Raw genomic sequence first — 15,855 nt, forward strand, 5'->3', positions numbered from 1 at the left:
GTTGAATAGAAAACCGTTCCCATACGTTCACGGCGTGCGTGTAATCGCTCTCAGATACTGTATCACCTGTCAGCGAACTGTAGAATGACTCGCGCGGTGGTAAACATTGATCCTGCAGCTTGTCATTGCAATCCACATATTCGTACGGAAAGACACCTTTTCGCATTAATAAATCAAAATCTTTGTCGGATAAGTTTTTAAATTCGGGTTGAAGAATTTTTAATTTGTCTCCAGTGAGAAACGATGCTAATTTATCGAGACTGGTACTGAGAAATTTGTACGAATCGATGAACCGCAATTTAATATGATTTCGCCAGTCTGATGTTTTACTTGTATCTTCAATATGTTTGGTAAATGAAATATATTTTTTCTTTCGTTATTGGTAGTACATCGACGTGACCTTCGAATGCGGTGCCTACTTCCTTGATAATGAAATGAGCGTCATAACCTGATAAGTTATGAAAAACTATCGGAATATAATAGGAATCTGTATAATTTAAATTACAATTGGAATGTGCCGGACCCCTGTATTGTCCGGTTAAATGACAGTGATTGCGTACGCGTATATCCCCCACTGCGAATAATTTTTCGCATATATGACAACGCGTTGCACTATAAAATGCTGCACACTGTTCTTGTGATAAAATTTCCATAGGGATATTATTACGCAGAATAATTTTTATACGATGCGCCAATTGTTTAAGTTCTTCGACGAACCACGAAATGCAATTCGGATTGCGACGACACTGATATGCGGATAATGATTCATCGTAGGAACATCGTATATAATAAGCTATACTATGTACTTTATGATGCTGATACACATACGATTTTTTTTCTTCGTTTGGCGTTTTCTCTAGAATGCATTCCAGGTCAGCGTACACCACGAATGGAATCCGTTCCCTTCTGCTGTAATTTAGTAAAACTGAGCCACTTGTTGGCCTCTGTTGGCAGGATGACTGCACAGTCATTCAACTTGTTGCAATCTATGATATGATTCTCCAGTTTTTCGTTGGAATAAAAATAATGCAAGCAACTGAAAAGAAATGGATATTACGAGTTATTCTTTTATTTCATATTTGTTATATTATATTTATGGTGAATATCTCCTTACCGATCGCATATATACTTCTTGCATTTTTTCTTACTTACTTACTTGTTAGTTGCATGTCCACAAGACGTGACAAATTCTTGATCCACACGAAATGTCCCATGTTGCACTCTTGTGGATCTTGCACATATAACAAATTTACATGCTTTTCCTCCTTAATGGCGAGACGTATCGGAACGATCGTACATGCTTCTTCTTGCTTCTTTTTATCTTGAATAGTGTATACGTTGATGGATATGTTGTTTAGCTATTCAAACTTGGTAATTTGTTTAATCGTCATTGGAAATTCAATATCCTGAAGATTGAATATTTTGGTGTAACGTGGGTACGAAGATTCCCGGTCTCCATGTCTTGCAGCTGGATATAATGCCGCGACCACGGACCATGCAAAACATGCGTTGTCTTTAGTTCATACGTTTATCACGGCTTTCTTTAATTTTATTTCGCGAGGCAACTCAATGTTGCACTTTGCATGCAGTGGATTGTATTTGTTCACATTGGCTGTGAGATCAAGTATGCGCAGCAGTGCCCACTATCACGTTCTTGAAATTCTTCCAAAGATGCCAAAGTAAGCTCGATGACGCGTTGCTCGTACCATTTATTCAAATCTAAAGCAGAAAAGAGTTCACTGTTTCTCGTGTTAATGCTTTTGAATGCATGATTGTCGCCTGAGATAAACTCGCCATTGAACACAGTGTTCACCTTAAGATTGTCGTGCTTTTCTATAGCACTTCACACGTGCTCGAGCACTGTACTCTTCGCATCTTGGAGAAATCGAAGAGGTTCGATATGGTTCACGTTAATAACTGCGCCGGTTGATATGCGGCTTTCGAACGCTGTATCAATTTCTCTCCATACCAATTCTGCATTTCTTGATGCGTGTCCAGCACCCACGTGTATGAAGCGTTCTTGCACAGAAATTTTCAGTCCCTCGAGTCGTGCAATACGAGCCACCACTGATTGCGCGGCGCCAATCAACAATCGCGGTCATCTTGCTCGACTTTGTTCTTCCAAACATCTGATACACTTGTCAAACTTTTGCACTCATGCGTCGTTAGCATCTCGCGAATTCAGACGAGTGGATTACTCCAACAGTTCTCGTTCGGTTTGAATGAAGTCTTCCATTTCTTTATTAACTACAGAGAATACTCGGCTCTTTGGAATCCTTTACTTTATATTCTCTCCGTTAGAAAACACGTTCGGATATGCGCGAGTCAAATGACGACCGTGAAAGAAGGAGGGCGTACTAGGCGATGGGACCTGCTTCTTATTTCGTCCCGAAGAGAGAAAAAATATCGCGTAAGTGCGGTAGTCGCTAGACCGGGAATTGAACTCGGGTCTCTCGCTTGCAGGGCGACTGCTCTAAACCCACTGAACTACCTGACGCTCCATGGTCAAGACACTCTCCTCTCCCCTGATATCGTTAAAAGATGTCGTTCAGAAGCGATATCTCTAACGCCATCCCGAGTCTAAACCAAAGATATCTACATCTCATTTACTTTCCTGTTTTGAGGAATATATCTGCGCATGCGCTACAACTCTGAAGAGTAAGAGGAGGGGATGCCCTATAGTAGCTTTAATATTAGGCTTCGGAAAAAAACCTCTGTCTTTCAGTCGCTCTGTGAACACGAGATTCATCGGTTGTGTCTCTACATAGTAAAGTTTGGGTGTGTCTACATAATAAAAATGTATGCTGCCGGTGCTGAAGTGAACGCTAAACACGCAAATTATTACATGCCTGCTCAACATGAGGACGAGGCTCCACCGAGCAAGAAAATGTGCGAAAGGTGAGTGTTATAATGCTATTTCTTTTAATTTATCCGTAGTAATTTTTCCAAGATTCAGACATGTAAATTTTCTATGTCTTTTCAGCGTTTCACGACCTTCTGCTATGCATATCTTAGGACGCCGATACGCTTTGACTGCAACTGCTTATAAATATTTGAATATCGGAATCAACGTAGGTGCTGAACCCGTCATAGACATAGTCATTGATGATAATCGTGGCAAACAACTGCTATTGCCGATCAAAACTTGGAATGCGCTAATGGGGCAACGTGCTGACATCCAAAGATTTCTGCAGGCCAATTTTTATAAGTCATCGTCTCCCCCGATGCGTATAGAAGAATTAACAATAACGTCATGTAAGATGTACAACTCACAAATTGTGAAACTTACAATTTTTAATAATTGCTTATATGTAACACCAGATACGTTAAATGTATTATTTACATTTGAAAATTGCATCAATCACATGTATGGATGGTTATCAGAAAATATCTGTTAGTGTAAAATTCAAAAGTTTTGTAAATATTCTTCGTGAAAAGAAGAATTATATTACTAATATACATACTGCAACAAAAACAATACAAGAAAGCAGCGACTTTGATCGCGAGTCGCTCATTGATTGTGAATTGTTAGCATGCGCTGTAAAAAATATAATGTATGAAGCCGTGAACAAATAAATGATATTCTAAAACATAAAATTATGTATAAATTAATTCTATATGTCTCCCATTTTACTTTCCTCAGAACGATGAGGATAATGCCCGGCGCAAGTCGGTATGGTAAAATAATCTTTCGACGAACGTTTCGTATTCCCTACCAACCTAACCTATGATGGTCTAAGTGGTAGGACCATCGCACAGTAAACGAAGGGTCCGGGTTCGAGTCTGGCCTAGTTTCGACTTTGTTTTTCTTTTGACGCATGTATGACACCATCATACACACTGTAAGAACCTTCACTAGGCGTCTACTAGCAAGGTCTAGGAGGCTCGAGAGACGTCCGAGAGACGTCTGAGAGACGTTCGATAGACGTTCGAGAGACGTTCGAGAGACGTTCGAGAGACGTCCGATAGACGTTCGAGAGACGTCCGATAGACGTTCGATAATAATTGCGGGGCCCAGGTTCGATAGTAATCACGGGGCCCAGGTTCGATAGTAATCGCGGGGCCCAGGTTCGACCCTACCTACACCGCCGCCATGTTTGTTCTTTTGAGGTATGCGTGACGTCACGGTCGCCATCTTACCCGTAACGTGACGTCTACTAGCAATAGGCGACGGTGGTCTAAAAGGTTCGAGCGCACGATAGCAACTGCGGGACCCAGGTTCGAGTCTGGCCTACCCCGCCGCCATGTTTTTTCTTTTGACGTATGCGTGACGTCATCACACACATACTGTAAGAACCTTCACTAGACGTCTACTAGCAACAGGCAGCAATGGTCTAGGAGGTTCGAGCGTCCGATAGCAACCCGCGGGGCCCAGATTCGAGTCTACCCAGCGTCGAGCCCGACGCGTTTTCTCTCGTGACGTCACGGCCGCCATCTTGCTCATAGAATCAAAAATTCTGGGGTGGAGGAGGAGAGTACCAATAAAGAGGGGGTATCAATTAAGAGGGGGGATCAATAAAGAGGGGATATCAATTAAGAGAGGGTATCAATTAAGAGGGGGTATCAATTAAGAGGGGGAATCAATTAAGAGGGGGTATCAATTAAGTGGGGGGTTAATTAAAAAATATTAATCAATAAATAACATCTTTTGCATAATTAATTAGCAATTTGGGTTAGAATCCCCCTAGTCTATCTACTTAGTGCGTCAATTTTTAACTGATACTTTCCCAAACCGATGGATAACAAGATGTGGAGAAATAGAGTGGCCCACTAGATCACCAGATCTTTCTCCATTGGACTACTTCTTATGGGAATATGTTAAAAACAATGTGTACGGAACGAAACCTGCTAACTTGGCAGACCTTAGGGAACGCATACTGCACCAAGTAAATCTTATTTCACCAGAAATGAGACGAAACGTTTTAAATGATTTCATCTACGATAAGGTTATTGTCAAGCAGTAGACGGAAGACAATTTGAACACTTAATTCAATAAAAACCCGTCTACATACACACGCGCGCGCACACACACACATACACTCACACATAGCAGAGAGGGTTTGGAGTCATTAAATACTGCGGTAATGACGAACCGCGGAGGGACGAACCTTATTTTTGCTGACACATACACACACACACACACACACACACAGGGAGGGGGGTGTAAAGTTCGACCATGCAACCTCCACGCGGTATATCCTGGATAATACTAATATTGGCGGCACCGTAAATTCTAAACCTCATAACTCAGACAATTCTCAATAAAAATAGGTCATCAAGTAGTGTTTTGGAAACGTCTCGCTGTCATCTTTAACACTGTGTGATAAAAAATGGGATATTCTATTTAAAAAAATTATGTTGGCATTGACCTCGCCTTGGTCGCCTCCTCCACTCAAGGTCAACCGGATATAATCATTCAATAGAACTTTTAAAACCCTACAACTTTAGTTGGAAATATTTTTCTTAAAAATGTTTCGTTTTCGAGGTATTTGACCGTTTCTAGACTTTTCTAACTAAAGTGACATGGTCCATTATCGATGATTTTATTAAAAAATTTTACGAACGAAAGTTGCATGGCTTGAAGGACGACACATGACGGAAATGTGGACTTGACCTTGAGTGAAGTGACCTTGTCAAAATCAGGCCAAGGTCATTAATGTTTTTTTAAATAGAAACTACGGTTTTTTATTACATATTCTTGTAGCTTATCTCGAGAGCATTGCAAAATACTCTAACAAAGTTACATTTCATCGAGTACTTTCCGAGTTATGAGGCTTGGAACTTAAGGCAAGACCGATCACTGATCCGACCAATTAAGGCAAGATCAATTCGAATATGTCTTTAGCTGTTAATAAGTCTTGGCTTTAGAAGTACGAAATAAAACCTCCTTGCTTTTATTACAATATCCTGTAAGTTAACAAATATTCTTCGCACATACAAACATAGTATTATTATATTTTTATTGAGTAGTGCACTGAACAACTATGACATTGTTCTGAGAGTTTTCTCATTTAGAGCGACGAAACAAATAGATTTTATGAATTTTTTGTCGCGCAGATAGAAAATTTCACGGATGTAATTGTTTTTGGAGATTATTTAATACTGTATGAAAAATATTTATTAACTTACAGGATATTGTATTGGGTGAGTGCAAAAGTTCGTGCGGAGTTTCAATAGATGGAGTTATAAGCGTCGTAAAGTGTTGTTATTAATACTTCCATCTATATTATATAACGTTGGAAAGGTGACGTCTTCAGCTGTTATTAAAAAAAAAATCATTTGTTTTCATACAAACTGCTTCGAGAAATATCACTTTAAAAATGAGTATCGATAAGGTGCATTTACGGCATGTTATGCTTTACGAGTTTCGGAAGGGAATAAACGTTGCCGCAGCCGTAAGAAACATTCAGGATGTTTATCAGGATGAAGCACCAGCTAAACGAACTGTGGAAAAATGGTTTGCTAAATTTCGGCGCGGAGAATTTAACCTTGAAGACGAGCCACGCTCTGGTCGACATTCTGACATTGATGACGATGTTTTGCGTACTTTAGTGCTCAATAATTCGCGAATTTCAACAGAAGAAGTTGCTACAGCACTAAACGTTGACCGATCAACCGCTTTTCGGCGTTTAAAAAAGATGGGATTCGATTTGAAGCTCGATATATGGGTGCCCCATTTGCTGACCGAGAAGAACAAAATCAAGCGAATTTCTGCAACCGTTTCTTTACTCGGGCGGCTCAATAACGAGTCGTTTTTGGATCGACTAGTGACGGGCGATGAGAACTGGGTCCTCTACAACAATGTTCAGCGCAAACGGACATGGAAACAATCAGGTGAGCATGGTGACGCAATGCCAAAGGCCAGTTTGCACCCGATGAAGGTGATGCTCTCTGTTTGGTGGGATTGCAAGGGCATAATCTATTTCGAGCTTCTCCCCGCTGGCGAAACGATTGATTCGGACAAGTACTGTCGCCAATTAACCAATCTGAATCGAGAAATAAAAGAGAAACGTCCGATTTTGTCAAATCGCAAGGGAGTCGTCTTTCATCACGACAACGCCAGACCACACGTTTCAAAAAAGACGCTGCGCAAACTGAAGAGCCTGAAATGGGATGTCTTAACGCATCCACCGTATTCTCCTGATATCGCACCATCTGACTATCACTTGTTCCGGTCATTGCAAAATTATTTAAATGGAAAAAACTTGACTCTTTGGAGGCCTTAAAAAACGGCGTCTCTTCGTTCTTCGAATCTAAATCGCGCAGTTTTTATGATCGAGGCATCCGTATGCTGCCAGAACGTTGGGAAAAGATTATAGAAAACGATGGAGAATATATCATTGATTGAATAAAGATTTTTGTTTGCCTAATCACTGTGTGACTTTTACTCACAAACTCCGCACGAACTTTTGCACTCACCCAATAATAAAAGCAAAGAGGTTTCATTTCGTACTTCTTGATTCTGTTACAATATTCTTTTATATTTCATACTACATCCTTGTATAACTTAAAATTATTCTTAAAATATTATTAAATAATTCAATAATCAAACTTGTGAACCTGCCCGACTCCGCAAAATAATTAATAAAATATATTTCATTTTCTTGGCGCCGAATATTATTAATACTATTACAAATAATATTACGAATGATATAAATTTTTACAAATAAAACTTGTAAAAATTTGTATTATTTGTAACATTATTATACAATTACAAATAAAATTACAAACAATAATATTACAAATAATATATGTTACAAATAATAATATTATTAATAATAAAATATTTGTAATAATTTCGGTGCGCCGAGTAGACAAAACTTTTCAGTATTGTCATAGAGAGGAAAGGAGAGAGAGACAGTCGCGCCCGCGATTCAGATTATGGGTAAGAAAGAATTAGACTCGCTCGCTGAGCGAGAACGAGAGCGACAAGAAGGGAATGATATTCTCTCTCTCTCTCTCTCTCTCTCTCTCTCGGCGCGTCGACGATTGCCGATCGCATGGTTCACACGGATAGATCGAGCTGACTGTGTGCGTGCATGAGGTGGGGGATGGGGAGGATCCTCGTGCAAGCCCGTCACCAAATTCGCATCACTGATACCAATGATGTCAAAACCGAACAAGCTGCGGACAAGCGTAACTTGTAAATACCGGAGATCGATTGTTTATCAGCTCATAGACAATTAATACGACGAGATACCCGCGGAGACCCGTGTACTTCTCTTTCGTCTTTGCGTACAATTGCGATCAATAACAAATTTTCACGAATTGTTCGGTTTTGACATCGTATATGGTATACGTGTGTATGTATGTGTGTATGTGTACAATTGCGTACACGTACAATTGCGATATACACTTATCATGTTAGCATTCATCATTTTTATTCATGCTAAAAAAAATAAGTATGATTATATAAAGAATTTGTCTGCGTATTATTATACATTCTACATAGTTTTCCCTGTGCTAGTAAAAATAACACACTTGAACAACCTCTACGCTCATATCACAAAGTCTGATCCACTGCGCTACTGAAGCAAATTGGTAATTCTTCTGCTATAACGACATTAACAGAAAAGACTAAACTTCAAACTGCATTTCTCAAAAACATTTAAGATTTTCACCGTTTTTGGATAGCATTTATTACTATTACATCAATATTATACTTTTCTAAAAGCAAAATCGCGCGGTGATTTCAAGGATGAAGATTCCTCTTGTGTGAGATATTAATTATTCATTCTTTATTAATGGGAAAAAATTTTCCTTTGGTTTAAATGTTCAAGAAAAGTTATTTGTTCCCTGCGAATTTTTCAATTTTTATGTTTGTGAAAAGTTTATAAAATTCGTAAAGAATGAAAATTATTTTACTACCTACCTGTTCAAGAGTTGCGCATAAGAGATATATTAACAAATTTGAATCTGAATCAGTCAACAAATTAAATTTTTCATGCAAAGAAGCTCATGTAGGGTAAGCATAAGTAAGATAAGTATAAATAATAAATTAAATATTATTCTCTGAATATAATAATAAATATTTTTTTCTTTAGCTGAATCATCGAAGTAAATATTCTATTATAAATTAACTTTTCGGATTACAATATTAATTTGATTTTTCAGAGTACGCTTTCAAATTGACTTCGGAATACGCTATTAAATTGACTTTTCGGAGTACACTTTTGAATTGACTCTTCTGACTACACATTTGTTAGTTGACTCTATGGAGTACATATTTTTTAATTAACTCTTCGGAGAGAAGAGAAGAGAAACATTTTATATTTTATTTAGAAAATCTTAATTTTTGCAGAAAACTGATTGATGAAGAAAAAAATTAATTCACGACCTCAACGAAGATCTTAAAAAAATTATTGCAAGAAATGAAGTTGTTGTTATTATTAGGAGCGCAAAAAAGTTCTGAGCTCTAGATTTCATACTACTAAAACCACAATTTAAATTGCATTAATTTTCCCGCCCTCTTGTGTTTTTAAAGCAGTGACATTTGGTCTTTCGAAATATCGTGCGATTTGGCGTTTGATGCACATAACCTTAAAATCAGCAGTGTTCACGATGGCAATAACAAAAGAGCATATTCGATTTTCCATCCACTTCGCGTTTCATCTGAAGAAAAATGCTGCTGAAGCCACTGAAATGATCTGTGTTGCATGTGGAGAGAACGCTATAAGTTATGCTACGTGTAAAAGGTGGTATCAAAAATTTCGCCAAGGAGATTTCAGTCTTGAAGATGAACCGCGTGCTGGACGCCCTCAAAAGATTGAAACGGACGAACTGCAAGCATTGTTGGATATAAACTCTGCACAAACTGAAAAGGAGCTTGCAGAGCAACTTGGCGTTACGCGACAAGCCATTTCCACACGTTTACATGCAATGGGAAAAGTTCAAAAGGAAGGCAGATGGGTTCCGCATGCACTGTCCGAAGACAACAAAAATCGACGGCGTGACACGGCACTCACTTTGCTTTCAAGGTTCCGGAAAAAGGATTTTCTGCACCAAATCATTACAGGTGATGAAAAGTGGATACTTTATGATAATCCGAAGCGTAAAAAATCATGGGTTGACCCTGGTCAACCTTCGACATCGACGCCAAAGACCAATATCCACGCCAAGAAGGTTTTGCTTTGCATATAGTGGGATTGGAAAGATGTATTGTATTACGAGTTGTTACAGCCGGGTGAAACAGTAACGGCAGATCGCTATCAGCAACAATTGAGCAATTTGAGCGATGCGTTTGAAGAAAAGAGGCCATTTACTGGCAAAGGACGTCGTAAAGTGATACTGCTTCATGACAATGCCCGACCACATGTTGCGAAAGTGACTCAGGACCATATCTTTGCGTTAGGCTGGGAACTTCTCCCGCACGCGGCGTATAGCCCAGACATGGCGCCTTCCGATTACTACCTATTCCGGTCTCTGCAGCATTTCTTGGCTGATACACATTTTGTAACACTTGAAGAGATACGAAAATGCATTGATGACTTTATCGCCTCGAAGCCGGTGAGCTTCTACCATCAGGGAATTCGCAAGCTGCCCGAAAGATGGCAAAAGGTCATCAATGCAAACGGGGAATATTTTGTTGATTAATATAGTTTTGTTTGTTTTTAAATAAATTTTGAATTTTACAAAAAAAGGCTCAGAACTTTTTTGCGCTCCTAATATATACCATATTGTACAATATTAAAACATACGCGCAATAATTATCTATAATTTGCATATATGGGCGTTTATGTAATTATAAGTAATATAAAAGTCATGACAAATTAATGTGGCCGCGTGTTATCTCTGTCGCGTCATTGCTAGAAATCGTCCGAACTCTCGAAATTATTTTCTTCCCGAATTACGAATATAAAACAATATGGAAAGGAAAACAAGGGGGTGAAAGGGGAGATGGTGACGTCTGCCTTACGGTAACATCGCTGGCTCGCTTCGTCGCGATTGTCTATTCGCTGGTGGTGATACAAAGACCGATTCTTCGTTTTTATCTAACTAATCTAGCTCGCTCGTTAACATAGCACAGAACAGAACCAAATAATTATGGACATAGCACGGAATAGTACCAACAAATCGTGGACATTGGCTTAGTAGTTCATGTCCATGAAAAATGGACCCAATTGGCGCTGCGAATCAGCCAACTTTTCCATAACGCTGTAAATGCAGCCATGCCCGCTCTCAGGCTTCTCTCTGCTATAATTTTCAACCTATAAAGTCTTTTGTTCGTCTCCGTGGCGGTTGGATGTGGTTCCTGTAACTACGCAAATTTTTTGATCGTGGGAACTGCGTACGCGTGTTACTGTTTTTCTTTTACTTTCATACTACTGGAAAATACCCCTACAAAATTTAATCTATCTACACCGTGAGAGTGGCGTTGGAGCAGTATCCTATTTTGCCCAGAGCCATTTATTGAATTGAATTGAATTGAACTTTCAACGTGCAACGAGGACGGGAGGGTGCGGGAGGGGTGGCAAAGGCCCCCTTGCACCCCCGTGTGTGTGTGTGTATACATATGTTTGGTACTGTATGTATACATATGTTTAATACGAGGGTGGTCCGATAAGTACTTAGCCTACAAAAGAAAAACGAAAATTTTGGAAAAGTGGCGATTTATTTCTCAACATAGTCTCCTTTTAGCTCGATACACTTGACCCAGCGATGCTCCAACTTCTTTAACCCGTCTGAAAAATACATTTTCTCGAGGTCTGCAAAGTAGGCCTCCGTGGCGGCGATGACCTCCTCATTCGACTCAAATTTCTGCCCGGCGAGTGACTTTTTCAAGTTTGGAAACAAAAAGAAGTCGCACGGGGCCAAATCTGGAGAATACGGTGGATGAGGCAACAGTTCGTAGCCCAATTCGACCAATTTGACCGTGGCGAGGGCGGAGGTGTGAGCCGGTGCGTTGTCATGGTGGAAGAGCACTTTTTTCTTCGCCAAATGGGGCCGTTTTTTCTGCAATTCGGCGTCGAATCTGCCCAATAATTCGGCATAGTACAGCCCTGTGACCGTTTTGCCCTTCTCCAGGTAGTTGATGTAGATCACACCTTGTGAATCCCAGAAAACGGTGGCCATCACCTTTCCGGCCGATAGGACAGTCTTCGCCTTCTTCGGAGCACGTTCGCCGGGTGAAGTCCACTGTTTCGACTGTTCCTTGGTCTCTGGTGTGTACCAGTGGATCCATGTTTCGTTGACGGTCACGAAACGACGCAGAAACTCCTTCGGATTGCGCTTAAACAGCGTCAAACACTGCTCTGAAGTGGTCTCACGGTTGCGCTTGTTGTCCGGAGTGAGCAAACGCGGCACCCATCGCGCCGACAGCTTTCTCATGCCCAAAATTTCATGCAGGATATGACCCACGCGGTCTTTTGAGATGCCTACTGTCTCAGCTATCTCGCGCACCTTCAATCGGCGGTCTGCCAATACGAGATCGTGGATTTTTGTCATGTTATCCTCCGCGGTAGCCGTTTTCGGGGCACCTGGGCGTGGCTCATCAAAAACCGACGTGCGACCACGTTGAAACTCGTTAAACCAATTTTTGACGGTCGCCATCGAAGGAGAAGAGTCACCGTACACAGCATCCAAGTGCTCTTTGATTTCGCTGCGCGATTTCCCTTCCAAAAACAAGAATCGAATCACCGACCGATATTGCTCTTTTTCCATTTTTCTAAAATCCGCGAACACGCCCGCTTCCACACGCGGTCAAAACAAAACTACGAGTCCGATTCGGCTGAAATTTCGACAGTAGCCGTCTACGAGAATGTACTACACGATAGTAAATTTCTCTTGCGATAGTGGCGCCATAGGTGAGGCTAAGTACTTATCGGACCGCCCTCGTATATGAAAATGTCTTTGGGGAGAGGGCTTCGCCCCTCCCTAACATGTACTATTTTACATTTTTCGACTAAAAAGAACAGACCATAAGTCTCTGTATTATCGACATGACAGATTTCCTAACCTGGCATGTGTCACTTTTTAACTATTTATTTCTCACAAACTAGAGCCGAGCGACCATTTTTACTTGCAGATTTGGCTTCTACACGTCAAAATACACAAGATAGGTGAGTTTGAGCGAAATCCAAGGTGAGGTCCGTCTTCTAAATAATTACCTACGTTACATATACATTATATGAAACAGTGTTGATAATCTTGAAATCATTGATATATTTGAGCAAAGCTTACGTAAGAGAGTCAAACTATATGTTCAAATTAAATGACGCCAAGATGAAATTTTATACACCTACTATGTTCAGTAAAAATATATGCTTAGTAAACACTTAGTGATTATTCTATATTCTTCTAGATTTATTAAAGATCTAAAATATAATCACAAACATTGATTATTAAAAGAGCATTTTCTTTTCTATCCTTAAAAACAATTCTAAAAATAGCTTGCAAGCTTTCTTATTGGCTATAATCCACTTTTAGAATTATTTTTATCAATAAAAGTTCAGGATATTACTTAAATGTTTAGTAAATGCTAAATGCTTTCTTTTATTGGAGATTGGTGATGAATTCTTCTCACTAGTATGCATTTGTGAAAAGTAGAAACTTTTTAACTTGGAAGCTTTTAGAAATGACTATTTTTTATAAATTCACATTAGGAAAAAAATTCATGATTGCTCTCCTGACCTAAGGTATTGTTCATATTGCTCACAATGGAATTTGAAGTAAAATCCTATTTATAATTTTATGTATCATATAATATTGGATGAATGCAAAAGCTCATGCCTAATTTCAATAAATATTAGGAGCACAAATAAGTTTCCACCGTTTTCTATCAAAAATTAGGAATTTATTGTGAAAGAACGATACATTACGTTTTATTCAAAATATTGTCCATCACTAGCCACTACTTTTTCCCATCTTTCTGGCAGCATTCGGATACCACGTCGGAAAAACTCTTCATCTTTTGAGGCTATCCACGAATCGACCCAATTTTTAGTATCTTCATATGATGTAAAGCGCTGCTTAGACAGGCCATGTGCCATCGACCGGAACAAGTGATAATCGGAAGGGGCAATGTCTGGTGAATACGGCGGGTGGGGTAGGACTTCCCAATTAAGTGTTTCCAAATAGGTTTTGACCGGTTTTGCAACATGTGGCCGAGCGTTGTCATGTAGAAGAATAATTTTGTCGTGTCTGGAGTAGTAATGGGCGCGTTTTTCCTTGAGTGCTCGGCTCAATCTCATTAATTGTGTTCGGTAGAGAGCTCCAGTAATGGTTTCGCTCGGTTTGAGCAACTCATAATACACGACACCAAGCTGATCCCACCAAATACACAGCATGAGTTTTTTTCCATGAATATTCGGTTTGGCTGTCGATGTTGAAGCATGGCCAGGTGGTCCCTATGATTTTTTCTTCTTTGGGTTATCGTAGTGGATCCATTTTTCATCACCAGTGACTATATGATGCAAAAAACCCTTTCTTTTATGCCTGGCAAGCAGCATTTCATACGCACAAAATCGGCGTTCAACGTCTCTCGGCTTCAGTTCATATGGAATCCAATTTCCTTGTTTTTGAATCATTCCCAATGATTTTAAACGATGTGAAATTGCCTGTTGAGTCACTTCTAATGTAAGTGCAAGTTCTTCTTGTGTTTGGCACGAATCTTCCTCCAATAATGCTTCCAATTTCGTGTCTTCGTACACTTTCGGCCTCCCATTATGTTCTTTGTCTTCCGCGTTAAACTCACCGTTTTTAAACTTTTGAAACCACTCACGACAATTTCTCTCACTTAAAGCAGTCTCACCATATACTTCTACAAGCAATCGATGCGCCTCAGCTGCAGATTTCTTCAAATTAAAGAAGTAAATCAAAAGTTCCCGCAAATGACGCTTATTCGGCACAAAACTTGACATTTTCGCACGAAAAAAATTATGTGATGCTGATACGGAGTCACTAATACTTCAAGGTTATGTTATTACCAGATGTCCAAACTTACGATATTACGTTTTACATCTGACAATTTCAATATAACCTTCTGGTGGGGCCATCTTTTGTCAAACGGCGGAAACTTATTTGTACTCCTAATATCATTATTGATATTGCAAAGTGGTTATATTATTAAGTAAAATTTATATATTACATGTAACTAGAAAGGTGACATTTCCAACTGTCATACAAATGTAAGATTGGTTTGCTTTGATTGTATTTCATTTAACAAAAATGATCAAATATAAGTGAAAAAAGGTTCACTTTCAACATATTATACTTTATGAGTTTTGAAAAATATTAAAGTTGGAACTGCAATAAAAAATATATTCAGAAGGTTTATTAGGATCATATACCATAAGAATTATAATGAAATGATATAATAAGTTTTTAAAATTTTGATGCAATAATTTTAATCTGGAACATAAACGATTTGGATAGCTTTTAACTATTGATAATGATTATGAGTAATTTAGTAGATAGTAATTGTAAGAATTTTAACAAAAGAAGTTGCAAAGAAATTAAATATCTGTAAATTGATAGTTTTTAATAAATTTTAATACCTAAAAAAGATTGAATACAATTTAAAACTCAATATTTAGATACCATATGTTTTTACTAAAAATAAGAATTGACCAAGTTTTTTTGGAATAATTTCTTTGCTTAACTAATTAAAGAAGGATCCCTTCCTGAATTGATTAGCAACTAGTGACAAAAAATGGATCTTACATAATAATATTCAATATAAACAGACTTAGAAAAGAAAAGAAATTAACCTGGTCAGCCTATGTCAATACCTTACATTTTCAGAAGACGATATTATTTCTTTGATGAGATTGCATAGATTTAATTTTTTTTAATTGCTTCCTATTGGTGAAATGGTTAATTCCAACAAGTATTGTTAATAACTGGATAATTTTTAGC

General features: G+C 38.8%; 1 protein-coding gene across 2 annotated transcripts in view; it reads left to right on the forward strand.

Moving 5' to 3' along the window:
- Positions 1-11,497: 11,497 nt before the first annotated feature.
- Positions 11,498-15,855, forward strand: part of LOC105187361 (PQ-loop repeat-containing protein 3) — a 51,651-nt gene continuing 47,293 nt past the window's right edge. For both annotated transcript variants that reach the window (XM_025300314.1, XM_025300313.1), the window contains exons 1-2: positions 11,498-11,524; positions 13,025-13,058. In XM_025300314.1, the coding sequence (XP_025156099.1) occupies positions 11,513-11,524; positions 13,025-13,058 (46 nt within the window). In that variant the 5' untranslated portion in view covers positions 11,498-11,512. The remainder of the gene's footprint in view (positions 11,525-13,024; positions 13,059-15,855) is intronic.

This window comes from Harpegnathos saltator, unplaced genomic scaffold (assembly GCF_003227715.2).
Source record: "Harpegnathos saltator strain DR-91 unplaced genomic scaffold, Hsal_v8.6 scaffold353, whole genome shotgun sequence".
NCBI classification, from domain to species: Eukaryota; Metazoa; Arthropoda; class Insecta; order Hymenoptera; family Formicidae; genus Harpegnathos; species Harpegnathos saltator.